The 24752-nt window shown below is 55.9% G+C and overlaps 1 protein-coding gene and 1 long non-coding RNA gene across 4 annotated transcripts; both read left to right on the forward strand.

The window, feature by feature from the left end:
• Positions 1–187: 187 nt before the first annotated feature.
• Positions 188–24717, forward strand: MVP (major vault protein). Of its 3 annotated transcripts, XM_047780101.1 has the most exons (16): positions 188–371; positions 572–657; positions 7577–7723; positions 7891–8086; positions 13213–13336; positions 13444–13575; positions 14487–14581; positions 14846–15082; positions 17432–17713; positions 19335–19579; positions 19657–19854; positions 21350–21736; positions 22640–22756; positions 22939–23065; positions 23557–23745; positions 24428–24717. In XM_047780101.1, the coding sequence occupies exons 3-16, from the start codon at positions 7599–7601 to the stop codon at positions 24668–24670; spliced, it is 2697 nt and encodes an 898-aa protein (XP_047636057.1). In that variant the 5' UTR covers positions 188–371; positions 572–657; positions 7577–7598; the 3' UTR covers positions 24671–24717. The 3 variants fall into 3 exon arrangements, with proteins under 3 accessions (XP_047636057.1, XP_047636054.1, XP_047636056.1); XM_047780098.1 differs by lacking the exon at positions 572–657 and having other exon boundaries at positions 191–371; XM_047780100.1 differs by lacking the exons at positions 188–371; positions 572–657 and adding an exon at positions 1654–1669.
• Positions 11472–12198, forward strand: LOC125127306 (uncharacterized). The gene is made up of 2 exons (XR_007134909.1): positions 11472–11568; positions 11754–12198. It is a non-coding gene; the product is annotated as an uncharacterized LOC125127306 (long non-coding RNA).
• Positions 24718–24752: the final 35 nt, after the last annotated feature.

A 24752-nucleotide genomic window follows, 5' to 3' on the forward strand; every position in this document is an offset into this window, starting at 1 on the left:
GAGAGGCAGAGTCGGACCCACCCTGATGGGAAATGCCAGCCAGAGGGGGGAGAAGCCAACTCAGCATCCCCCCGCCGCCGCCCTAGGCCTTGGACCCCCTCCTAGTTTCATTCCAGCGCTGCCAGCTGGCTCTGAAGCGGGCATTCCTGAGCACTGAATGAGCTGCAGTGCCTTCAGCTGCAGTGAAAGCCTCCCACAGGAGAGAAACAAACCCAAAAAACTCAACAAGAACCAGCTGCAAGGGCCCTTTAAATGCCCAAGCCCCACCCCTGCGCCTGGCCTGCCCTGCCGGGAAGTGATCCCTAGGGCTGGGTAAAGGCGGCTCCCTCTTCGAGCTGAGGCGTCAGCTGCAGCCAGCCACACTTCTGGATGTAAGTACTCCGGTCCTGGCCCCCAAAGCCCCAAACCAGCTGGCGGGCCCTTGTCCCCCACCCCCATGACCTCTCCCTAGCTCTGTCCTGCCTTCGCCGACTCGCATGGGCTGGGGCAGGTGGCCTTAGAACTAGAGCCGGGAGAAGGTGGGTGGAGGCTTGGCCTTGGGAGATACCTACCGCTGGCCTTGTTTTTTCAGGCTTCTGAAGGCAAAAGGCAACTCATCTCAGGCCTCTCGGACTTTGAGCTCCCACATCCGCAGTAGGGGCAGGGGAAGCTTCACAGGTCCGTTCACACCCCCTCTTGGAACGAGACTGGTCCTTGCTGTCCTCATCCTCTCCCTCCCCCTGGGGACCTGGGCTCTGGTCGCTCCCTTTGAGCTCTTAGAACGCGCCCCCCGTGGAGGTTCCTCAACCCTGCAAACGCTGAGGTTTCCACCACTACCCCACTCGGCTCTGCGCACGGCGGGCCTTGCAGTTCATTTGAGAAGTCGTCGGCAGAATAATCTTCAGATGGGCTTGATTTCTAGAAGGCGTAGAGTTAGATGAGAAAGGTGCTTTTTCCTCTTCGGGGCAGGGAAGTGAAAACAGGTAGCTCTTTTGGACCTGCCAGCCCAGTGACTCTGGAGACCTCAGAAGCATGAAGCGTTGGGGGATGGTAGTTGAGGCAGGTGCCCCGTTTTCTCTTCCTGTTTGGGTGGGCCCTTAGAATTTATGGGGGGGGAGTTGTCGCAAAGGGTGCCAGGTGACTCCTAGAAACTTTTGCCTGTCTCCACCCTTGGCACCTAGTACACCCACCGCCCTCCCCGGAGGTGAGGCTCTCTGGCCAGGGCAGCTCTCTAAAGCCATGAGCAGGCAGGACAGCCCCTGGGAATGGCTGGCCCAGAGGCCAGAGGGCCCTAAAGTAACCCAGGCCTCCTTGTTGGGTGCTGCCCTCCCAGGTTGCAGAGAAGGCTCACCTTTGATCTGCACTGGCACTGTCGCCTGGAGACCTCCCAGCTCCACCCAGGTCCTTGTTAGAATCTTAGCCACATTTATGTCTGCCTGAGAAGCCATTGCTACTTCCTCGGGTGGAATTCTGGCTCCCTCCTTGATCGTTGTGTGATCCTGAGCAAGTGCCTTAATTTCTAGGTCCTTGCCGAGGATTAAACAAGCCAATTAAAAGCATTTGGGAGTTCCCTAGTGCCTCGCCAGGTTAAGGATCCGGCTCTGGTTATAGCTGTCTCACTGGTTCAATCCCTGACCCAGGAACTACCACATGACCTGGGCGCAGCCAAAAAAAAAAAGCATTTAATACGGTGAGTGGCACAGATTAAGTTCTCAATAAGTGAGAGCCGTTATTTGGGGGGCACTTGCCAAAGATAGAAATTCTGGAGTCTCTCTCCTGGAAGCCTTAGCCCAGTGAGTTTGAAGTGAGGCCTGCTGGGAAGCAATACTCCCAGCTGAGTCCTATGATTGGGTGATTGTAGAAAACATTGATCTGGATCAGGGGGTTCTGAAGCCTGGTTCCTGGGTCATTTCCAATCTAGCCAATCCTTGGCTTCAATGACTGGCATTAATTGGAAGCATCTGGGAGGCAGGCTAGACATAGGCCCAGAAAGGAATTCCCGGAGTTCCCGTCGTGGCGCGGTGGTTAACGAATCCGACTAGGAACCATGAGGTTGAGGGTTCGGTCCCTGCCCTTGCTCACTGGGTTAACGATCCGGCGTCGCCGTGAGCTGTGGTGTAGGTTGCAGACGTGGCTCGGATCCCGAGTTGCTGTGGCTCTGGCGTAGGCCGGTGGCTACAGCTCCGATTCAACCCCTAGCCTGGGAACCTCCATATGCCGCGGGAGCGGCCCAAGAAATAGCAATGACAACAACAACAAAAAAGACAAAAGACAAAAAAAATAAATAAAGAAAAAAAAAAAAGAAAGGAATTCCCTTTGTGACCCAACGGTTAATGAGCCCATCTAGGATCCATGAGGATGCGGGTTCGATTCCTGCCCTCGGTTCAGTGGGTTAAGGATCTGGCGTTGCCATGAGCTGTGGTGGAGGTTGCAGACAAGGCTCAGATCCAGTGTTGCTGTGGCTGTGGTGTAGGCTGGCAGCTGCAGCTCTGATTCCCCCCCCCGCCAGCCTGGGAACCTCCATGTGCCAAGGGAGCAGCCCTAAAAAGCGGGGGAAAAAAAAAAAAAGAAATAGGACCAGAGGTAGCCTGAGCTGGCAGAGCTTTTCTGTTTCCAGAATAAGCTGCTGTTCCTGCAAAGTCACCTGGTTGGACTGGAGTTGAGAGATTTTCCTAGGAAGTTCCTAAAACTTTGTTGCTGGAAGTAGTGATTTATGTGAGACATTCTCAGGAATTTTTGCCCTGATCTCCCACAGCAGGAAATATTTGCCCTAAATTGAGAAGCTCTCAGGTGAAAATCGCCCCTCTGCTGTCCCTGAGTAAGTAAGTGTGACTCTGTCATCCTCTAAAAAAGCCTAGAATGTCTCAGACCAATGAAGGGAAAGGGCGAAGATAAGGTCCTGTTTGTGCCCAGTTTCCTGTGCATTTTCTCAAACCTAAACTTGAGAGAGGTGATGGTGGCAAGACTGTCCCCAGCTTCGCTTCCAACTTCAGACCTGCCTGGACCAAGAGCCCAGGGCTTGGGACAAGGGGACCTGTGTTGGCTGAGGGGCTACTTGGACCTGGGGGCGAGGAGCTAGAAGAGACAATACTTGAACCTCTCTGCTTTTGAGGACAGGCTGCCATCCGAGTTCATCTTCCGTCTCCCGCCTCCCAGCCACGATTTGTTGAGCCCCTCCCTCCCGTGCATTAGACCTGCTCCAGTTTCTAACCTCGTTGACCCCAGGAAACAATCACTTGTATTTCCATTTCGTTCTAGGAGAGTAAGGCTCAGAGGCTAGCAAGTGGCCCATGATGGTGTGGGCAGCGGCGGGGCTCCGCCCTTGCTCTGTATTGGAGTCCCTAGGAGCTCGCTTTGAAATATAGTGGTGTCTGAACCCCACCCCAGACCAATGAAATCAATCCCCAGAGATGGATGGTTTGAAAAGATCTCCAGGTGATTCTAATGTAAGCCAGGGTGGAGAGGCTATTTTAGACCAGAGTTGCTTGTATTTTAAGCCCAAATCGTTGGGGCTCTAGTTAAAATGCTGACTGAGTCAGCAGCTCGGGGTTGGGGGAGCTGCTCAGGGGTGGAGAGGATTCTAGGATTCCAGGATCCCGAGATTCTGTGTTATTCCAGGCGATATTCGGACCCCTCTTCACTGCAGGCCAAGACAGGGTGCAGCTGGTCCCATGGGCATCTGCTGTTTAAGATTCACCATGTCCACCCCTCCTACTGACCCTGAGAACCTCTGCTCTGGAGAATGACTTCGGACTCATTTGTTTAATTTTTCTGCAGCATGTTTACTTTTGAGCCTAAACAAGTCCAGAGTTGCCTCTTAACGAAAGCACGAAGCCAGCTTCTCCTTCCACTAGCAGTTTTGTTTTCTGTTCATCAGACCGTTCGCCCCTCCCTCCTCTGTGTGTGGGCTGCAGCGGGGGAGCCACTGGTCTCTGAGACGTTGGGTGAAAGTTGAAAGAGAGTTGGTTCTCGCCGGAGCCTCATGACCCATGACGGCCAATGGGATCTGCGAAGGCTGGACGCGAACCCAGAGAGCAGACTAGGGGGCAGATCTCAGAAGCAGATGCTGAGGGGAGGCCTCGGTGAATTTAGGGAGTGGGGGCCAGACTCAGAGCTGGGCCTTCCAGAGGTCAACGGAATCCTTAATCACTGTCTTTTATGGGCCCTGGTGTATTGGAAACCAAATGCTGTAACGGTAGGCGTCATCTGATGAACCACAAAAGTCTAAATCGGTGACTTGTCGCGAACATGCTGCCTGAGTCAGGTGATTTCCCTGGATCCTCTGAGAGGCCCTCTCATGAGGCTCACTTCGGGGATGGCGAGATTAAAAAGGCAAAAGGCCTACTCCTGGGTGAATGTGGGTGGCAGGCACAGCTGTAGGGCTGGGTGGGTGGGGGGTCAGGGAGGTAAGACAGGGTCCTGGCAGCTACGGAAACAAGGGTAGTTGCCCAGGGCTTGGCCTCAGAATGTGGCAAGAGCCCAGCCTGATCGTTAAGGATGAGTCTCAGCTGAGTCACGGAGCTGGGCGAGGCTCTCGGCCCCCTGACTGGGCCCAGCTGGGGTGACAGATGGTCAAGCGGCCTCAGCTACAGGGGGCGAGGGGTCATCCCAAAGAGCCATTGGAGGCTGTCCGCGGGGCCTTCTAGAGTTCAAATCTTCCCTGCGGGGCCTCACAGAGCCCTGTCCACACCTCCGTCTGCAGCCCTAGCTCTTCCTCTTCCCCCCCATCTGGCTTCCTGGCCAGGCTCCCACTCCGCAGAGAACCAGGAAGAGGCTGCACTTGGCTGTCAGAGGCCCCTTTGCTATTCTAGCCCCGCAGCTGGGGTGACCCAACACCGGCCACCTTCCTGATTGGTAAACAAGTCAGGGTTAAGGCTGAGATGCCAGGTGGGATCTTGAGCCTCTGGTGTTAGGTCACGTCCTCCAATTGGATAGGGAAGCTGGGCCTTGACTGCGAGCCACACACACTGCTGAGAGCCAGGCTCTGTTCCAAGCGCGTTGATTAACTCAGTCCTCGTTTCTCTGCATGCCTTATCCACCCCTAGATTATAGGCCCGGAAATGGGCATAGAAAGGCAGGGGACTTGTCTAAGATCACCTATCCAATAAGGGTTAGAACCAAGATCCCAACTGTCCTGGCCCCCGGGGGCTCTTGTTGGGGGCCCTGTCCCAGGCAGTGGGAGCAGAGCAGAGCAGGATGGGCAGTAGCCGGGGAAGGAGCGGGGAGCAGAGCCAGGAGAGGAGAAATCCCACCCCTTGGATTTTCAAACACTACCTGAAATCAACAGAAGAGGGTGCTCTGATGTTTAGGAAAGTTCAGGGACATTAACTTCAGCAACAGGCAACAGAAAAGTAGCCAGTCAAACCCCATGCCAAGTTGCAAGAAAATGAGAAGCAGGATAATATCCCTCTGATGTGGAAAGTGTACCGAGAGAACAGATCAAAACTGTAACCTCCCTTGGCATTCCCGTCATGGCTCAGTGGTTAATGAATCTGACCAGGAACCACGAGGTTGCAGGTTCAATCCCTGGACTTGCTCAGTGGGTGAAGGATCCTCCGTTGCCGTGAGCTGTGGTGTAGGTCGCAGACGCAGCTCGGATCCCGCGTTGCTGTTGCTGTGGCATCGGCCGGCGACTACAGCTCTGATTGGACCCCTAGCCTGGGAACCTCCAGATGCCGTACGAGCAGCCCAAGAAAATGGCAAAAGACGAAAAACAAAAAACAAAAAACAAAACCCTGTAACCTCTCTCAAAACGAGGGAAGACATTAGGAAACCATACAAGGCAGGGAAGCAGCAAGTCAGAAGTGTCAGTGAGCTCAGGCCCTCTGGCTGGCTCCGTGGCCCTAATCATTGCACTGTGCTGCCGCTGGAGTCGGGCCCAGCAGTTCCATCAGGATTCTTGTCCAGATGGTACCACTGCCTTGCTGTATGGTCTTGAATGACTCCTTGTCCCTACCTGCGACTCAGCTCCTTAGTCGTACACTGTCTAACATGGGCTCAACCATCCACATCGGATGATGTAAATTAAACTTCCTTCCTCAGTCACACTGGCCATGTTTCCAGAGCTCAGGAGCTGCATGTGGTCCAGTCCAGAGGCAGCACAGATTAAGAGTAGGTCCATCACTGTAGAAAGCTCTATCGGATGAGTCCGGAGGTTTTAAACAGGAGCCACACAGGTTATGTAAGAACAGTGGCCCAGGTGTAAGACAACAGGGAGTGGTGGGGACTGTGGTTAATTCAGCAGGAAAGCTTGTGTCCCATCTAAAGGGCGCAGCTGCCACTTGCCTCTGGCCACTTGGCCGTGTGGAGATGCAGGGCCTGGCTTCTCATTCTTCAGGAGGAGCAGGAATTGGGAGTTTATGAAAACTCACAATTTCTAAACCAAAGAAATTTTACAGATTGTGCGGATCAAATCAAACTCTTTGGCCTTGCCCTGGTTTTGGCCTTTCGGGGCTCCTGTCTTTCCTTCCTGTGCCAGGCCACAACCCGCCCCCTCCTCCTCACTTCCCACTTCTCACCCAGGTTGGAAGCTGGATGAATGGTGGAGTAGGTGAGGTACCACTCCTTTCTGGTAGTGGTTTCAAAACTGTTGGACCAGAGCCTCAGAGGGCAAGGCTTTGAGGTGCCTAGTAAACTTGTGTGACTCCAGAGGACATGCCCAAAGTCCAAGGCATCCTGGAGGCAGGGATGGGGTTTAGATGGGTGATGTGACATTCCCAAACCGGCCAAGCACTGGATGTAACACCCCCCCCCCAACCCCCAGGATTCAGAAGCAGGTAGGATGGAGGTGGATGGAAGGCAATCCTCACTGACTCCCTTCCTCCTTCCTCCCCACCCCCACCCATGAGAGCGGGGAGTCACGAGTGGCCACAGATCAGAGAGAACTGGGGAGGAAAGGACGAGAGTACGTGGGTGTTTCTAATCTGGTGGAGTCTATGGGAGCATCCATTCCATCAGGGATTCCTTCCTTGAGAGGTGGTCCATGTCTGAACAGTTCATCTCAGGGTTGCTTGAAGCCCGAGGGAGGGCTGCAGGCAAAGGTCATGCACATATTCTTGGGCTGTGGGCTAATGTCTGCGTGCAGCTGGGAGCCTCAGGAGCCCCTGAAATAAAGGCACCTGCCCCTGGAGGAACCAGGGAGCTGCTCAGGGCCTCTGCTCCCCACCAGGCTGGGGGAGACCCCCAGCACCACCCTACCAGAGGCTGGCCACTTCTCCCAGCTCAGCGCGCCTCTGACTCCCACACTATAAGGTTGGAGGTTGGGAAAGTTTGGATCTAAAGCCCCTTCCAGTGCTGCAGGAAGCTTGGGCGAAGTCAGATGGATGGGAGTGAGGGGAAGGAGCTGGCCGAGAAGCCTGGGCCTCTGTGGTTAACCGCGTCAAGCATCTCTTGGCGGGGATGAGGTCTGGAGGGGCTGTGGTGCCCTGGGTGGGACGAATGGAGGAAGTGGGAGCAGGAACAGTGAAGAAAGACAGATCCTCTGAGCTGGAGGAGGAAGGGCCCGTTCCCCTAGCCCCAGCCAGTCAGCACACCAGCCTCATCCCAGGCCTCCTGTATTCATCTCTTGTTTTCTCCCCACCTCTCTATGGGGAGACAGACAGGTGAGCTCAGGAGTCACCATGGCAACTGAAGAGTCCATCATCCGCATCCCACCATACCACTACATCCACGTGCTGGACCAGAACAGCAATGTGTCCCGCGTGGAGGTTGGACCGAAGACTTACATCCGGCAGGACAATGAGAGGTTGGTGTTGGGACTGGGCTGCGGGGACGCCTGGGGGGTCTGCCATGATCATCCGTCGCCTCCTTCCTGGTCCTAAGCAGGACTGGCCCTGGCTTTTGTGACAGGGAGCTTGCTCTCCCATTTGCTGCTTCCTTTGGGTCCTCATGCTGCTTCCTACCATCCAACAGGATCCTGTTTGCCCCTGTGCGCATGGTGACTATCCCCCCACGCCACTACTGCACAGTGGCCAACCCGGTGTCCCGGGACGCTCAGGGCTCTGTGCAGTGCGACGTCACAGGGCAAGTACGGCTCCGCCACGCTGACCTGGAGATCCGGCTGGCCCAGGACCCTTTCCCCCTGTACCCAGGGGAGGTGCTGGAAAAGGTACCTGGCTCGCCTCCCCCACACCCACTCTGCCTGTCCTGCCACCTTGTCCCAGGGCTCAGCACTGCTTTCTGGGGTGGGGTGGGATCGGGGGGTGACGTTGGCTGGTTCTCACTGGGGGCAGAATCGACTGGTTGGCCCTCCCCTCACACTCCCCAAACCGCATCCCCCCCTACCCCTGCACATGCCCAGACAAGCCTCTCTTGTCAACCCATCCTGCCACCTAATCTTCCGGGCTCCCCAACCTGCCTGAAGCTCCCTGCCTGTCTGGCACTAAGTGACTTCTGCCAAGAGTAAGCATTTCATTCCCTCAAACAGTGCCAGACACTGGTGGGTGGTGGAGCAGGTGAGGCCCAGGCTTGGATGTCCTCATCCACGCGGTCCTCAGGTCCTGGATCTGAGGAAGAGGACACCCCGCCTCCATTTCCAGAACATTCTCCTTCTTTCACCTCCTTGCTGGTTTTTTTTTCCCCCCCTTGGTGTTTTTAGGGCCGTACCTGTGACATATGGAAATTCTCAGGCTAGGGGTTAAATCAGAGCTGCAGCCGCCAGCCTGTGCCACAGCCACAACACGTGGAATCCGAGCCATGTCTGCAACCTACACCACAGCGCACAACCATGCCGGATCCTTAACTCACTGAGCGAGGCCAGGGATCGAACCTGAGTCTCACGGATATTAGTGAGCCAGGACGGGAACTCTGTCTTCCTTGCTCTTTTATACCCTTTCACTCTGGGTTCCGCAGAATAGCATGACCCGGGGGGCTGGGAGGCGTTCCCGGCCACTCTGATGCAGGCACCTTGGGGAAAATATGCGAGGAGGTGGCAAGTGACTCAGATGAGGATGGTGACCCTTAAGGAGTCTGAGTGGAGGGTGGCGGGGAATTCTTTGTCCTCTTCTTGCAACTTGTAGGGAGGTCTCAAACCACCGCAAGTGAAACCGCCCTGTCCAGTTTCCACCTTAGACAAACCAAATCCCCCCTGGGGTGGGGGATGCGGTGGGGGGTGGTCAGTCACCACCGTTTAAAAGCTCCCTGAGTTCCCCTTGTGGCACAGTGGTAAGGAACCCGATGAGTATCCATGCATGAGGACATGGGTTCGATCCCTGGCCTCACTCAGTGGGTTAAGGATCCAGCGTTGCCATGAGCTGGGGCGTAGGTCAGAGATGTAGCTCAAATCTGGTTTTGCTATGGTGGCCCTAAGAAAAAGAAAAAGGAAAAAAGAAAAAAAAGAAAAAAGCTCCCTAGGGTGGAGAGAAAGTGGTCCCTATTCCTGCCTCTTTGACCTTTGCTTCCCCGGCAGCCCCAGCTGACAGCAGCTCATTCCCAGGTCCCGGGTGCTCCAGGCCAGGAGCGCAGGGCCTTCCCTTTCTCCGAGCCCCGTGCCACTGAGATCTTCCTCTTCTACTAGAAAGTGGGCCCTCGCCCTGCTTCAAGGCACTGGCCTCTACCTGCACCACTTCCTCTCCCTTTCCTGAGGTGGCACCTGGCTTGAGCCTGCCTTCCCCCACTGTCCCAGGAGCCTCAGGAGTGTCCCTGTCAGGATCCTGTCAACATCTTGGCTCTCTCTCTCTCTCTCTCTCTTTTTTTTTTTTGGTCTTTTTAGAGCCCCTCCCATGTCCTATGGAATTTTCCAGGTTAGGAGTCAAATCGGAGTGGCAGCTGCCAGCCTACGCCACAGCCACACCAGATCCAAGCCGCATATGCGACCTACACCACAGCTCACAGCAACGCCAGATCCTTAACCCACTGAGCGAGGCCAGGGATCGAACCCGCATCCTCATGGATACTGGTCCGGTTCTTAACCCACTGAGCCACAGCGGGAAATCTGACACCTTGGCTCTCTTCACCTCAGCTGACTCTCTCTCCTCTTCTGCTTCCATTCCACCCAGTGCTCTGTCCACTCGGGACTCAGTCAGTTGTGCCCCCACCTGCCACTCCTCCGAGATTAAACCCCGGCGCCACCCTCCCCATGCGTCTCACTTTCCTAGCCTTTCTCCAAGGCCTTGGAAGCCCGTTTCCTCTCCCAGCCCTCAGGTTCTCTTCCTGGTCCCTCCCTAGCCCAGCTGAACCTTGTCACTTTAGCACACACTCTTCGTGCTCTGGACCCATGCCCAGGCCTGGATCAGTGCCACCTCTACCTGCCCTGGCTATCCTCATACCCAGGGGAGAGGGGGGGAGTTCCTAGCCATGTGGGCGGATCCACTACAACAGTATTACAAGGAGCTGGTGGATTAAATGGCTCATTCCAACTGAAGTCCTGCTCATTCCTTCTCTTCTTCCCAACCAGCTCCCCCTACCCACCCTTCCCCATACGGCTCTTGATACTTAGATTCTCCATTCTCTTCCTATGTTCTGTCCCCTCACTCTCCGACAGCTTGGCCGCCTTACTTCGAAATCGAGGCCACCTGGAAGGATCTAGGTCCTTCCTTTACTTTAATACCTACGCATATCTCCTTTTTACCTGTGGGGCCTCTGGAAAGTTCCCCTCCATCGGCGGACCCCGCCAGATGCATCGTTCTATCTTTTGAGATTTTTTTTTTCTTCTTGTGTCTTTTTAGGGCCACACTTGCAGCATATGGAGGTTCCTAGGCTAGGGGTCCAATCAGAGTTGCAGCTGCCGGCCTACACCACAGCCACAGCAACTTGAGAATCAAGCCACATCTTCAACCTACACCACAGCTCACAGCAAGGCCGGATCCTTAACCTGCTGAGCGAGGCCAGGGATCGAACCCACGTCCTCATGGATACTGGTCGGGTTTGTTAACCACTGAGCTACCACGTGAACTTTTTTTTTTTTTTAAATCTCCCCCCTCTCCTCTCTGCCTTCAGGTTCTGTCCTGAGTATCCTGTGTGCCACTTTTTTTCATAGCCTTGGTCACTTCATCCATATTGAACCCTCCCAGCTCTGAACCTTAGCTGGGAGCTCCAGACTGTGAATCCCCCAGCTGCCTAGAGGCAGCCCCCTCCAGGATGTCTGCAGTCACCTCATACTGGGCATCCGAACCTAACCCTTGCCGTTTCACCCCCAAATCTGCCCTCCCATGTTCCCAGTCTCACTTAGTGATACTCCTGGCTGCCTCGTCACTTGAGCTGGAAGCTTCTACCAACGTGAGGGACAAACTTGCTGCCATATCTGTCTCCTTCCAGGAGACCAGTTAGGAAGACCTCTCATCCAGGTGAGAGGCATCGGTAGCTAAGGGAGGGCGCTCACGGGGATAAAGACAGACAGACCTGGACAGTTCCCTGGCTCAGTGGGTTAAGGATCCGGCATTGCTGTGTGGTGTAGGTCGCAGACACAGCTCAGATCTGGCGTGGCTGTGGCATAGGCCGGTGGCTGCAGTTCTGATTTGACCCCTAGCCTGGGAACCTCCATATGCTGCGGGTGTGGCCCTAAAAAAAAAAAAAAAGACAAAAAGACCAAACCAAAAACCGATCTGGATTCTCATTGGACGGACAAGAAGTCATGGAGTAGGTGTGTGACAGGTAGGTGATGCAATAGAGTAGATGCAATGCATGTTCTTTCCAGGTTGTTCTTTCTCCTCCTCCTCCATCAGCACCTTGATATCAAAAGCCAGCTTTTCCTTGGTGCCCCAGTTCAACTGCTACCCTCTGAGAGCCTCTCCTAACTTCTTCATCTGAACCTCTGAAATCTCTTTCTCTCGACACAGTCCACAGTCTGCTCGGAGGCAATGGTCTACGATGGTGTGTCATCACCCACTGGAACTTAAACCCCACGACGATGGGATGTCCTGCCCCCAGCACAAGCTGCCCAGTGCCACGCTCATGGGCGGTGTCCAGGGAAAGGCTTGTCCCAGCAGTAATCCTCCAGCTCTGCCTCTCTCCAACCCAGGGTGCGGTCAGTGGGTGGAGTGGAGTTATGTGACCACCTCCTCCTCGGGTCGCTCTAGTTGGAGTAAGGAGCGGCGGGTCACCTTCACGAAAGGTTGAAGTTCAAATCCTGATTCTCTTCCTTACTAGTTGTGTTGGCCTTGGTCGTGTACCTTAGCCTCTGTGAGCTGCTTTCCTCGCTCTCCTGCTTCCCTCAGATCCAAGATCAAGGGAGATCTTATCTGTAGAAACATTTGTACAAACACTTTTTTTGTCTTTTTGCCTTTTCTAGGGCCGCTCCCACAGCACATGGAGGTTCCCAGGCTAGGGGTTGAATCAGAGCTGCAGCTGCCGGCCTGTGCCAGAGCCACAGCAACACCAGATCCAAGATGCATCTGGGACCTACCCCACAGCTCACGGCAACGCCGGCTCCTTAACCCACTGAGCAAGGCCAGGGATCGAACCCGCAACCTCATGGTTCCTGGTTGGATTTGTTAACCACTGCGCCACGACGGGAGCTCCTGTACAAACTTAAGAGGTTTGGCTGCTTGTGGCCAGGTCCCTCTTCCTGCTGGAAGGAGCCGTGATGGCTGAAGTACAGGGGCTGTCTTGTGACCATCAGGCAACCTTGAAAACAAAGCCGCATGCTTAAAACGTTCCACCTCCTCATGCTTCCTAGAGAGCCACATCCATCGTTGATCTGTGCTCTTACTGTCTTTATGGGTTTTTTTTGTTTTGTTTTTTGGGTTTCTTTGCTTTCTAGGGCCGCCCCCAAGGGCATATGAAGGTTCCCAGGCTACAGTACAGCCATAGCAACGCCAGATCCGAGCCGCGTCTGAGACCTACGCCACAGCTCATGGCAACGCCAGTTCCTTAACCCACTGAGCGAGGCCAGGGTTGGAACCTGTGTCCTCATGGATACTAGTCAGATTCATGTCCCCTGACCCACGACAGGAACTCCCCACTGTCTTTGTTTTATTCTGTGGATCTCACCGGGCCATGAGACATTCACTTCCTCACCTTTCCAGGTGGGTTTCCTCCATCATCCATCGCACCCGTCCCCCCCCCCCCCCGTTTCCTGCCTAGATTTCAAGTTCACAGCAAGGTCTGAGCTCTTCCTGCAGAGGGAAGGTGTGGCCTTGGCTCTTCAGACCGGGTGTCTTTGGGGCCACCCCTACATTCCGCTCCAAGTCTTATTTTGAGACATGGAGAGATTTGATGCTGGGGACTTTGACCTTGAAAGGACCAGGTGAGACTCCAGGGTCTGCATACGCCATGGGCCCCCACTTTCCGTTTTAGGACATCACCCCACTGCAGGTGGTTCTGCCCAACACCGCCCTCCACCTTAAGGCGCTGCTGGATTTTGAGGATAAGAACGGAGACAAGGTGGTGGCCGGAGATGAGTGGCTGTTTGAGGGACCCGGTAAGTTTTTTCTTACTGAGCCGGGCTTGGGGTCAGAGGCTTCCTGCCTTCCCATGACAGCCACGATGGCTTCGATCTTCAGCTTCCACGTCGTCTTCCCTTCCCAGGCACGTATATTCCCCGGAAGGAGGTGGAGGTGGTGCAGATCATTCAGGCCTCCGTCATCAAGCAGAACCAGGCCCTGCGGCTGAGGGCCCGCAAGGAATGCTGGGACCGGGACGGCAAGGAGAGGGTGACAGGTGGGGTTTTGGAGGGGCGCCAATGCGGGTGGGGCAGGCCGTGTGCCTCGACTGCAGGGGAAGTGAGGAAGGTTGGGGAAGCTGCTCGCAGCCTGGAGGAAGTGCTTCCTGGTGTCTCTAATAAGCTGTTGGGGGCTGCCCCCTGCTGCTTCCCCCACCCACCGCCCTCACCGGCCTGTTGCTCCACCCTGGCCCTGATCCTGTGACCACAATCATGTTGACATGGCTTTGCCTTCCTCCTACCCTTGGCTGGGAGCTGGGAGCGGCAGCCGTGTCTCTTCCCACATCCACAGAGCAGGTGTCCACATACAGGAGCAACGGTGCTTGACAAATGTGATGTATTAACCAAAGTCTTGATAAAGGCCGTGCTTACTCTGCGCCGGGTGTGGTTCGAATGTTTTGCAAATGGTGGTAACTTCCTTATGCCTCCAACCACCCTGAGGCCCCACGATTCCCATCTGCCATATGGCATAGCCGCAACTTGGGCGCTTGGAAGGGCCTTTTTTTTTTAGGTTGGTTTTCTTCTGCCCTCAAAAAAGAAGGAATAGGAGCTCCCGTTGTGGCTCAGCAGGTTAAGAACCTGACTAGTATCCATGAGGATGTGGGTTTGATCCCTGGCCTTGCTCAGTGGGTCAAGGAGCTGGCGTTGCCCGTGGCTGCAACATAGGCCAGCAGCTGCAGTTCCAGTTCAAACCCTAGCCTGGGAACCTCCCTATGCCAGGGGCTCAGTCCTACAAAGACCAAAAAAAAAAAAAAAAAAAAATTCCTGCCAGGCCTTTGAGCCTGGGAGCAATGACATTTGAAAATGGCCTGTGAGGTCCTGTGGGTCCCCTGTTGTCTAGGCTGCGGGAGGGGGCAGCTGGGGAGCAGGCTGGGTGACCTTTGACCCTTGCCTCTCCGCCCTGGCCCAGGAGAAGAATGGCTGGTCCGCTCCGTGGGTGCCTATCTCCCAGCAGTGTTTGAGGAGGTTCTGGATGTGGTGAATGCTGTGATCCTCACAGAAAAGGTTTGTGCTCCGGGGGTTGGGGGGCACCTCGGGGTAGGAGCTTCTCAGGGTGGCAGAGAACGGTGGCAGGTGATGTGAAAAATAGGAGTTAATCCCAGGTCGCCTGACAGTGTTTAGGGAGTCCTCCTGGGTCGGTAGACACTGTCACTCAGACCTGGAGCATTCAGTGGCCAGTGGGGTCCCCAGATCCCCCAAGGAATTGGAGGTGGGTTTCCCCAACCTCCACCCCCACCCCCACCAACCGGCCTCGATCCTGCTCTACAGACAGCCCTGCACCTCCGGGCCCGGCAGAACTTCCGAGACTTGCGGGGAGTGGTGCGCCGCACGGGGGAGGAGTGGCTGGTGACTGTGCAGGACACAGAGGCCCACGTGCCAGATGTCTATGAGGAGGTGATAGGCGTCGTGGCCATCACCACCCTAGGCCCCCACAACTACTGCGTGATCCTCGACCCGGTCGGACCCGATGGCAAGAACCAGCTGGGGCAAAAGCGTGTGGTCAAGGTGAGTGCCAGCGCCCCGAGATGGGCCTAGGCCCCGGGCCTGCTCCCCACACCCCCTCCCGCCCCCAGTCCGCGTTGGAGAAACACCAAGCTTGTTTTGGCTCCCTCTGGACACACTTGGCTCTGTCGCTTGAGACGCCGTCTCACCGATGCTCCGGCAGTTCCCAACCTCGGGTTCCGCACGGCCTCTCCCGGGAGCGCCTCCCTCCAAGCCCAGAACCCGTCTCGCCTCCCTCTGTTCCAGAAGCTTAGTCATCCTGAGTAAAACCAGTCTCTCGGCTTCCCCTTTCCCCATCCTCTCCGTTCTCCTGTCTCTGGACTGTGTGTGGGACAGCGGAGGGGGGCAGAGCGTCCCTGGGACGACTGTACATAGTTAAGGCTTCGCGAGCCACGTGGTTTCTGTGGCAACCACTCAGCTTGGTTGTTGTACCATGAAAGCAGCGTAGACAGGCTTATAAACAAAACAGTGCTTGCTGCGTTCCCATAACATGGTATGTGCAAAAACAGGCAGTGGAAGAAGTCCCTTCGTGGTTCAGTGGGTTAAGAGTCTGGCGTTGCCCCAGCTGTAGCACAGGCCGCAGCTGTGTTGTGGGTTCAGTCCCTGGCCCGGGAACTTCCACGTGGCCATGGGTGCAGGCCTTCCAACCCCCCGCAAAAAACAAACAAACAAAAAGGGAAAACAGGAGGTGGAAAACAATAGAAACCACCCAAATGTCAATTGATGAATGGATTAAAAATAGGGAGTTCCCGTCGTGGCGCAGTGGTTAACGAATCCGACTAGGAACCATAAAGTTGCTGGTTCGGTCCCTGCCCTTGCTCAGTGGGTTAACGATCCGGCGTTGCCATGAGCTGTGGTGTAGGTTGCAGACACGGCTCGGATCCCGTGTTGCTGTGGCTCTGGTGTAGGCCAGTGGCTACAGCTCCGATTGGACCCCTAGCCTGGGAACCTCCATATGCCGCGGGAGCGGCCCAAAAAATAGCAAAAAGACAAAAAAAAAAAAAAAGGGTATATCCATACAGTGGATATCAATCAGAAGAATGATAGTCTTTCTGGGGTTAAGGGTGCCCATGTTCTTAAAATAAGGCAAACTCGTAAAAAAAATTTAAAAATGAAGTTCTTGGAGTTCCCATCATGGCTCACTGGTTAACGAACCCAACTAGCATCCATGAGGACTGGGGTTTGATCCCTGGCCTCACTCAGTGGGTTAAGGATCCAGCGTTGCCGTGAGCTGTGGTGTAGGTTGCAGACGCAGCTCGGATCTGGCGTTGCTGCGGCCCTGGCGTAGGCTGGTGGCTACAGCTCCGATTGGACCCCCTGGCCTGGGATCCTCCATACGCTGTGAGTGCGGCCCTAAAAAGACAAAAAAAAAAAAAAAAAAGAAAACAAGTTCTGAGATGTGCTACAACATGGGGTAAGCTTGAAAGCATTGTGCTGGGGCAGTAGAAGCTGGACATAAAAGACCACATACTGCCTGATGCCATTTATATGAAATGCCCAGAATAGGTCAATCCATTAAGACACAAAATAGATTACTGGTCGGGATAGGCAGTAACTGCGACTGGGTGTAGGGTTTCTTTTCAGGATGATGATCTGGGATTTGGGGGTAGTGATTTTGGGCAACTCTGCATATACCAGAGCAACTGGATTACAGACTTGCTTTTTATTGTTTTTTTTTGTCTTTTTAGGGCCGCCCCCGCGGCATATGGAGGTTCTCAGGCTAGGGGTTGAATCGGAGCTACAGCTGCCAGCCTACACCACAGCCACAGCAACTGGATTACTTGATTTGTTTTTTTACACATACATATAAAATCAGGCAGCAGGTCAGGAGTTCTGTTGTGGCACAGTGCGATCAGTGGCGTCTCAGGTCCAATCCCCAGTCCCCACAGGGGGTTAAGGATCCAGTGTTGCCGCAGCTATGGCTCCGATCCAATCCCTGGCCCGAAACACCATATGCTGTGGGGTGGCCAGAAAAGAAAAGGGAAGAGAAAAAAAAGGAAGCAAGTCAGATTTGGCCCAAAGATCGGAGATCACCAACTGTGGGCTGCGCCATCCCAAGGAGACAGAACATGGGAGAAATAAAGCAATGATAGGTTCATTTTTAACTCTTGAAACTGGTAGAACCCAGACCTTGACAGTTTCAAGACTTTTTCAAGGGCAAGTTTCAACCAGCTCTATGGGCATTTGTAGAGAGCCTCGCAATCCAGATAATGACTTGGGTGGGGGGGTTGCTCTTAGGGGGCTCCCGCCCACAACACAAGCCCACGGCCCCACGGGGCCACCAGGAGGTCCCATTAGAGGCTACCACAGCCGTGGGTGGCAACTGCTCCTGACCCCACTTCTCCCCACTAGGGAGAGAAGTCTTTCTTCCTCCAGCCAGGAGAGAAGCTGGAACGAGGCATCCAGAAGGTGTATGTGCTGTCGGAACAGCAGGGGCTGCTGCTGAGGGCCCTGCAGCCCCTGGAGGAGGGGGAGGACGAGGAGAAGGTCTCCCACCAGGCCGGGGACCGCTGGCTCATCCGAGGACCCCTCGAGTACGTGCCATCCGCCAAGGTGGAGGTGGTGGAAGAGCGTCAGGCCATCCCCCTGGATGAGAACGAGGGCATCTACGTGCAGGACGTCAAGACCGGAAGGGTAACAGCTGAGGGGTGGGCACGGGTCACTGCTGTGTGGCCATGGTGGTAGCTTGGTTTAGGGGAGTGGGTGATGCCGCCAGGGAGGTGCAGAGTGGAGATGACAAAAGGACTCACAGCACTGCTAGCAGCATCCATGCCGGCTGGCTGCTAAATATGAGGGCACTCCGTAGAGTTTTAGCCTTGTCTTAAATATCTAATTTCAAAAGTTAAGAATTCCCGGAGTTCCCGTCGTGGCTTAGTGGTTAACGAATCTGATGAGGAACCATGAGGTTGCGGGTTCAATCCCTGGCCTTGCTCAGTGGGTTAAGGATCCGGCATTGCTGTGAGCTGTGGTGTGGGTCGCAGATGCAGCTCGGATCCCGAGTTGCTGTGGCTCTGACTTAGGCCGGCCGCTATAGCTCCGATTGGACCCCTAGCCTGAGAACCTCCATATGCAACGGGTGCGGCCCTAGAAAAGGCAAAAAGACCAAAAAAAACCAAAAACAAACCAAAAAAAAAAAAAAAGAATTCCCAAGCAAGAGGATGATCCAAAGTTTAGTATGGGGACTCAGTTCCCAGTGCAGATCTGGCCTTGGGCATAAAGGTCTGACTGGGGTGTGGACAGTGAGACCCCACCTCCCTCCTGTGTCCTTATCCTGGTGGAATCCATCCTCTTTGCTCCTCACCTGAAACCTTGATCTTGGTTTGACCTCGGACCATACCTCCAACCTCTCATAAGAATCCAACCTAGGGAGTTCCCGTCATGGCGCAGTGGTTAACGAATCCAACTAGGAACCATGAGGTTTCGGGTTCGATCCCTGGCCTTGCTCAGTGGGTTTAAGGATCCGGCGTTGCTGTGAGCTGTGGTGTAGGTTGCAGACGCGGCTCAGATCTGGCATTGCTGTGGCTCTGGCGTAGGCCAGTGGCTATGGCTCTGATTCGACCCCTAGCCTGGGAACCTCCATATGCCGGGGGAGCGGCCCAAGAAATGGCAAAAAGACAAAAAAAAAAAAAAAAGAATCCAACCTAGGAGTTCCCACTGTGATGCAGCAGGTTAAGGATCTGGTGTGGTTTCTGCAATAGCAAGGACTCAATCCCTGGCCCAGTGCTGTGGGTTCAGGATCTGGCGTTGGCCACAGCTGTGGCTCAGATTCAGTCCCTGTCTGGGGAACATCCATGTGCTGTGGGTGTGGCCAAAAAAGAAAAAAAACCTGACTTGGAGGTTATTGCTCAGAATCCTGGGGGGTTGGTACACTGCCTCTTCCCTAGGATTGCATCTGTCCCTGTGATGCCCTCCAAGCTGCCCCCATGAAAGCAAGTTCCAGAGGAAATATCGGGAACTTGCCTTATGCCAGGTTCTCAGCACTAGGACACGTGAAATGTCATTCATTCCTCACCCCTATGAGGTCACCACTATGGGGTGCATTTTGCAAACGAGGAGCTGAGGCACCAAGTGAAAAACAGCTGCCCAAGGTGAGGGAGCCCCCAGAGGGCGAACGTGAACGCAGCCTCGTTTCAGACGCCATGTTCAACCAGGATGCTGTCCTACCTCCTGGACCAGTCCCGCGTCCGGGCTGCCGGCCGGGTCTCCTTCGCTCTTCGCTTGGCGGGTGACGTCCCGCCTCGTCTTCTCTCCCGAGGTGCGTGCGGTGATCGGGAGCACCTACATGCTGACCCAGGACGAGGTGCTGTGGGAGAAGGAGCTGCCTCCGGGGGTGGAGGAGCTGCTGCTCAAGGGGCAGGACCCTCTGGCCGACAGGGGCGAGAAGGACACGGCCAGGAGCCAGCAGCCCTCCGCTCCCCGGAACAAGACCCGCGTGGTCAGCTACCGCGTGCCCCACAACGCGGCCGTGCAGGTGTACGACTACCGCGAGAAGAGAGCTCGGTGAGCGGCGCGCCGGGGCTGGGGGCCCGGGGGGTTGGGGGGCTCTCCCCGCCTCTGACGCCATGCTCCCTCTGCAGCGTGGTCTTCGGGCCAGAGCTGGTGTCGCTGGGTCCCGAGGAGCAGTTCACCGTGTTGTCCCTCTCGGCCGGGCGGCCCAAGCGTCCCCACGCCCGCCGCGCGCTCTGCCTGCTGCTGGGGCCTGACTTCTTCACCGACGTCATCACCATTGAAACTGCGGACCACGCCAGGCTCCAGCTGCAGCTTGCCTACAACTGGTAAGGTCGGGGGTCGGGAGGGAGGCCAGGGCACTGGCTGGTGCCACCCTGGGGGGGACCCCTCAAGAGGAGAGATGCCACCTCAAGTGTTGGGCGTCTGACTCCATGTGTGTCAAGGGGAGAACCAGGGTTTTGCACAGAGCCAGTCTGATGCCCAAGGAGGTAGGGTGCCAGGGAAGATGTGGGCTCACCTGGGAGCAGGATTAGGGGGACCAGCGTGATTTCAGCCAAACACATAACTACATGGTTTTTAAAAGATGAATCGCTTAATCAGGCCAGGAGTTCCTCTGTGGCTTGGTGGTAATGAACCCAACTAGTAACCATGAGGATGCGAGTCTGATCCCTGGCCCTGCTCAGTGGGCTAAGGATCCGGTGTTGCCATGAGCTGTGGAGTAAGTCGCAGACGCGGCTCAGATCTGGCGTGGCTGTGGCTGTGGCTTAGGCCGGCAGCTACAGCTCCGATTAGACTCCTAGCCTGGGAACCTCCATGTGCCTCAGGTATGGCCCTAAAAAAAAAAAAAAAAAAAAAAAAAACCAAAAAGGAAAAAGAAAAAATCAGACCCAGCTGATGGGATCAGCCTGTGGTCAAGAGCAAGTGCGTCCCAGCCCTGCCACTTGTTAGCTGTGGGCTTGGGCAAGTTCGTGGTGCTTTGCTCTGTTTCCTAGTCTGTAAAATGACCATAAGGACATGACCATCCACTTCACGGGGCTGTGGAAAGGATGCTGTGAGAATCAGCACAGTGACCCGTGTGGAGATAGAGCTCAAATGTGATTCGAGTTGGGGGAGATGGTTAGATGCAGAAGCAGGGCTTGACAGCTCCCAAGCACACGTTTCCCCCCACTTGGCTGAGTAGCCAGGACTGTGACAAAGGCCGCCAGGCACTGATATCTTTGGGGGCACTGCAGCGGGATCACTGAAGGCACAGACCCTGGAGCCACACTGCCTGAGTCTGGCTTTCTGGCTGGGCACCTGCTGTGTGACTGAGGGTCTGTCGCTTAACATCTCTGGACCTCTATTTCTTTGTCTGTACGATGGGGATAATGCTCGATCGCGCCTCACAGGGTGGCTGAGCGAGTTAAATGGGAACTTGCAGGAGTTCCCGTCGTGGCGCAGTGGTTAACGAATCCGACTAGGAACCATGAGGTTGCAGGTTCAGTCCCTGCCCTTGCTCAGTGGGTTAACGATCCGGCGTTGCCATGAGCTGTGGTGTAGGTTGCAGACTCGGCTCGGATCCCGTGTTGCTGTGGCTCTGGTGTAGGCTGGTGGCTACGGCTCCGATTAGACCCCTAGCCTGGGAATCTCCATATGCTGCAGGAATGGCCCAAGAAATGGCAAAAAGACAACAAAAAAAAGGGAACCTGCAAGTGTCTTGGGCGCTGATTAGCATTGCCTGTCATGAGACCCCGCCCAACCCCAGAATTCGAGTGTCAGTGAAGATGAGAGTTGTTCCCTGGAGGAAAACGGCTTCCCTGCTTTGGGCTTCTTTGCTCACAGGCACTTTGAGCTGAGTGACCGGAAGGACCCCCAAGAGGCGGCCAGGCTTTTCTCAGTGCCCGACTTTGTGGGCGACGCCTGCAAGGCCATCGCGTCCCGGGTGCGGGGAGCTGTGGCCTCCGTCACCTTTGATGACTTCCATAAGAACTCGGCCCGCATCATTCGCACGGCTGTCTTTGGCTTTGAGATCCCGGAAACCAAGGGGCCAGACAGCACGGCCCTGCCCCAGCCCCGGGACCGGGCCGTCTTCCCCCAGAACGGGCTGGTGGTCAGCAGTGTGGATGTGCAGTCGGTGGAGCCCGTGGACCAGAGGACCCGGGACGCCTTGCAGCGCAGCGTCCAGCTGGCCATCGAGATCACCACCAACTCGCAGGAGGCAGCTGCCAAGTGAGTCAGCCCCTGGGGGACTGCCTCGGGCCCAACCTCTCCGGGGTCCCCGTCTGGACACCCCTGACGTCAGCCTGCCATCCTCCTTGCCTGGGCCCCTTAACGTGGGGAGAGATGCTATCCCTGCTTCTGTGGCATCTCGCCATTGCTTGGGCTGGAGCCCAGGTTCATTTCTGTGACCTTGGATCCAGCCCTGCCTCCCCCACCTCACCTTCCGGCGTTCTCCCCAGGCCCACGTGCTCCAGGCCCACCAGCTCCTTTCTGCCGCTTAAATGCATAGCTGCATTGCCACCTTAAGGCCTTCTGCACTGGCTGTTCCTCTACCCAGAATGTTTTTCCTGGGAGTTCCCATCATGGCGCAGTGGTTAACAAATCCGACTAGGAACTATGAGGTTGCCAGTTCGATCCCTGGCCTCGCTCAGTGGGTTAAGGATCCGGCGTTGCTGTGAGCTGTGGCATTGGTCGCAGACCTGGCTCGCATCCTGTGTTGCTGTAGCTCTAGTGTAGGTTGGTGGCTACAGTTCTGACTAGACCCCTAGCTGGGGAACCTCCATGTGCTGTGGGTGCAGCCCTAGAAAAGACAAAAAAAATTCTTCCTGATTTCAGGGCAGGCTCCTCCTTCTGGCCTCCATCTATCGCCCGTTTTCCAGAAGCTTGTCACTGGCTGAAATTGTCCTCCTTGACTTGCCTTTTTCCCCACTGGGAGGTAAAGTGTGCAAAAAGCAGGGGCCTCGTACGGCCACGTGCCCCTGCGCCTAGAGTCGCACCTGGCACTCAGCGCGCACACCGCTGTCTCATTTCGAGTGTGGACGGCCTCCCGTGGGCCAGTGGTTCCTGTCCCTGGAGCTCCCGTTCCAGCTCAGGCCACATCCCGGCAGCTTACCTGTCCCCTCTCCCACCCAGGCACGAAGCTCAGAGACTGGAACAGGAAGCCCGCGGCCGGCTTGAAAGGCAGAAGATCTTAGACCAGGCAGAAGCCGAAAAAGCGCGCAGGGACCTCTTAGAGCTGGAGGCCCTGAGGTGGGTGCAGAAGACGAAGACGGCGGCAGCAGAGGGTCTTGGAAAAGCAGCCGTCGGGTGGGGGGGGTGGGATGCAGCCTGTGTGCGCATGCGCACCTGCCACCGCGGACTTGCGGGTGGGCAGGTGGGGAGAGCAGGGCTGGGCTGCCTCCTGGATCTCCCTGACTCTGCGCCGCCTCCAGCACCGCGGTGGAGAGCACCGGGACCGCCAAGGCAGAGGCCGAATCCCGTGCAGAGGCGGCGCGCATCCAGGGCGAAGGCTCGGTGCTGCAGGCCAAGCTGAAGGCAGAGGCCTTGGCCATTGAGACGGTGAGTAGGGGCGGGGCCCGTGGAGATGCCTTGGCCTGGAGGCGGCCTGATCACTGCAGTGCCTGAAGCCCTGTAGGGTACCAAGTACCCTGGCCAGAAAGCCCTGTTCAAATACGTTGTGGCTTAGCCCGTTGCCTTATTTTGATTCACTTAAAACCTGCTTCAAAGATAAGGATGGTGGTTATACCCATCTTACTGATAGGCTGGTACGTATCGCCCAGCTTTGTGCTATAGGTATTGCCTATGTTTTACAGGCACGATCTTATTTAATCCTTGAAATTCCACTATGGGTAGGAGAATCATCACCATGTTAGAGGAGGGAGCCGAGGCTTGGATTCAGGGGCTCCCAGGGGTCCCTGGCATAGCTGGGGTTTACCCCTAACCGGTGATGAGTTTGCGGCTCCATCCTCTCCGTCTGAATTCCTGAACGCTGGCTACATTCAGGGGCCACATGCTCAAAAGAATGCTGGGATTTTTTTCCCCCCTTCCAGGAGGCCGAGCTCCAGCGAGTAAAGAAGGTGCGAGAACTTGAGCTGGTCTATGCCCGGGCCCAGCTGGAGCTGGAGGTGAGCAAGGCCCAGCAGCTGGCCGAGGTGGAGGTGAAGAAGTTCAGGCAGATGACAGAGGCCCTGGGCCCCAGCACCATCAGGGACCTCGCTGTGGCAGGGCCAGAGATGCAGGTGAGAGTGGGGGAGAGCGTGGCTGGGTGGCGGGGGGGGGGGGGGGGTGTCTTGGGACCATATACGGAACCAAGAAGGCAGAGCCAGGGTGGCAAACACAAGATCTAGAGAGACGTTGGGGACAGAGGGGTGTACGGGGGTGGTGGTGACTGGATTGTCCTGTGTCCAGTGTCATTCAGGTGTGATGCCCTCTCAGCACTGTCCTAGACTGAGCAGTGAGCGGAAGCTCCTGTGGGGACAGTAAACAGATGGGACGTCCGTCTGTGACAAGCAGGGTGATAGGGTGAAGGGGGAGGCGACGCTTCAGGGCAGCTGGGTGAGGAGGGTCCCTCTGAAGAGGGGATACGAGAGTGCTCTGTAGAGTCGACGGGGGCTTCCCAGGAGAGGGTTCAAGTGCAAAGAGTGAGACTTGATGCATTTTAAAGAGAAAAACCTGGATGGCTGCCACCAGGCAGATGCAGGGGGGTGAGCTCCTGGAGGCAACTGCGGGCAGGGCCAGAGCTCACAGCCCTCGAGGCTCCCTTTGTGTTCCTTGCTTGTCACCCATGACTCCTGTGAGGATGGCTTGGGCAGCAGCCGCAGTGTCAGACCAGAGCGCGTGGCAACCCACCCTGGGGAGGCTCCCTGGGGGTGAGGGAAGGGGCTAGGGTCTGTCTTCTCACCCGCCTTTTGCTCCTTCCAGGTAAAACTGCTCCAGAGCCTGGGCTTAAAATCAACCCTTATCACAGACGGCTCCACTCCCATCAACCTCTTCAACACAGCCTTTGGGCTGCTGGGGCTCGGGTCTGAGGCCCCGGCCCCGGCCCCGGCCCCTGCCCCTGCCCCTGCCAGGAAGGCGGCCGGAGCGCCCATCACCCAGGAGGGCCTGCTTCCCCCTCCCACTCCCATTCCTTCGGTTCTCCAAGGCAATCAGATTGTGCCTTAGCTCTGTCTGGCACTGACAAATAAAACTGATACCTCAGGGCATTTAAACCCTCTTTTGTTGCCTGAAATCTGTATCACAAGGG

Source organism: Phacochoerus africanus, chromosome 5, assembly GCF_016906955.1.
Source record: "Phacochoerus africanus isolate WHEZ1 chromosome 5, ROS_Pafr_v1, whole genome shotgun sequence".
In the NCBI taxonomy this organism is placed as follows: Eukaryota; Metazoa; Chordata; class Mammalia; order Artiodactyla; family Suidae; genus Phacochoerus; species Phacochoerus africanus.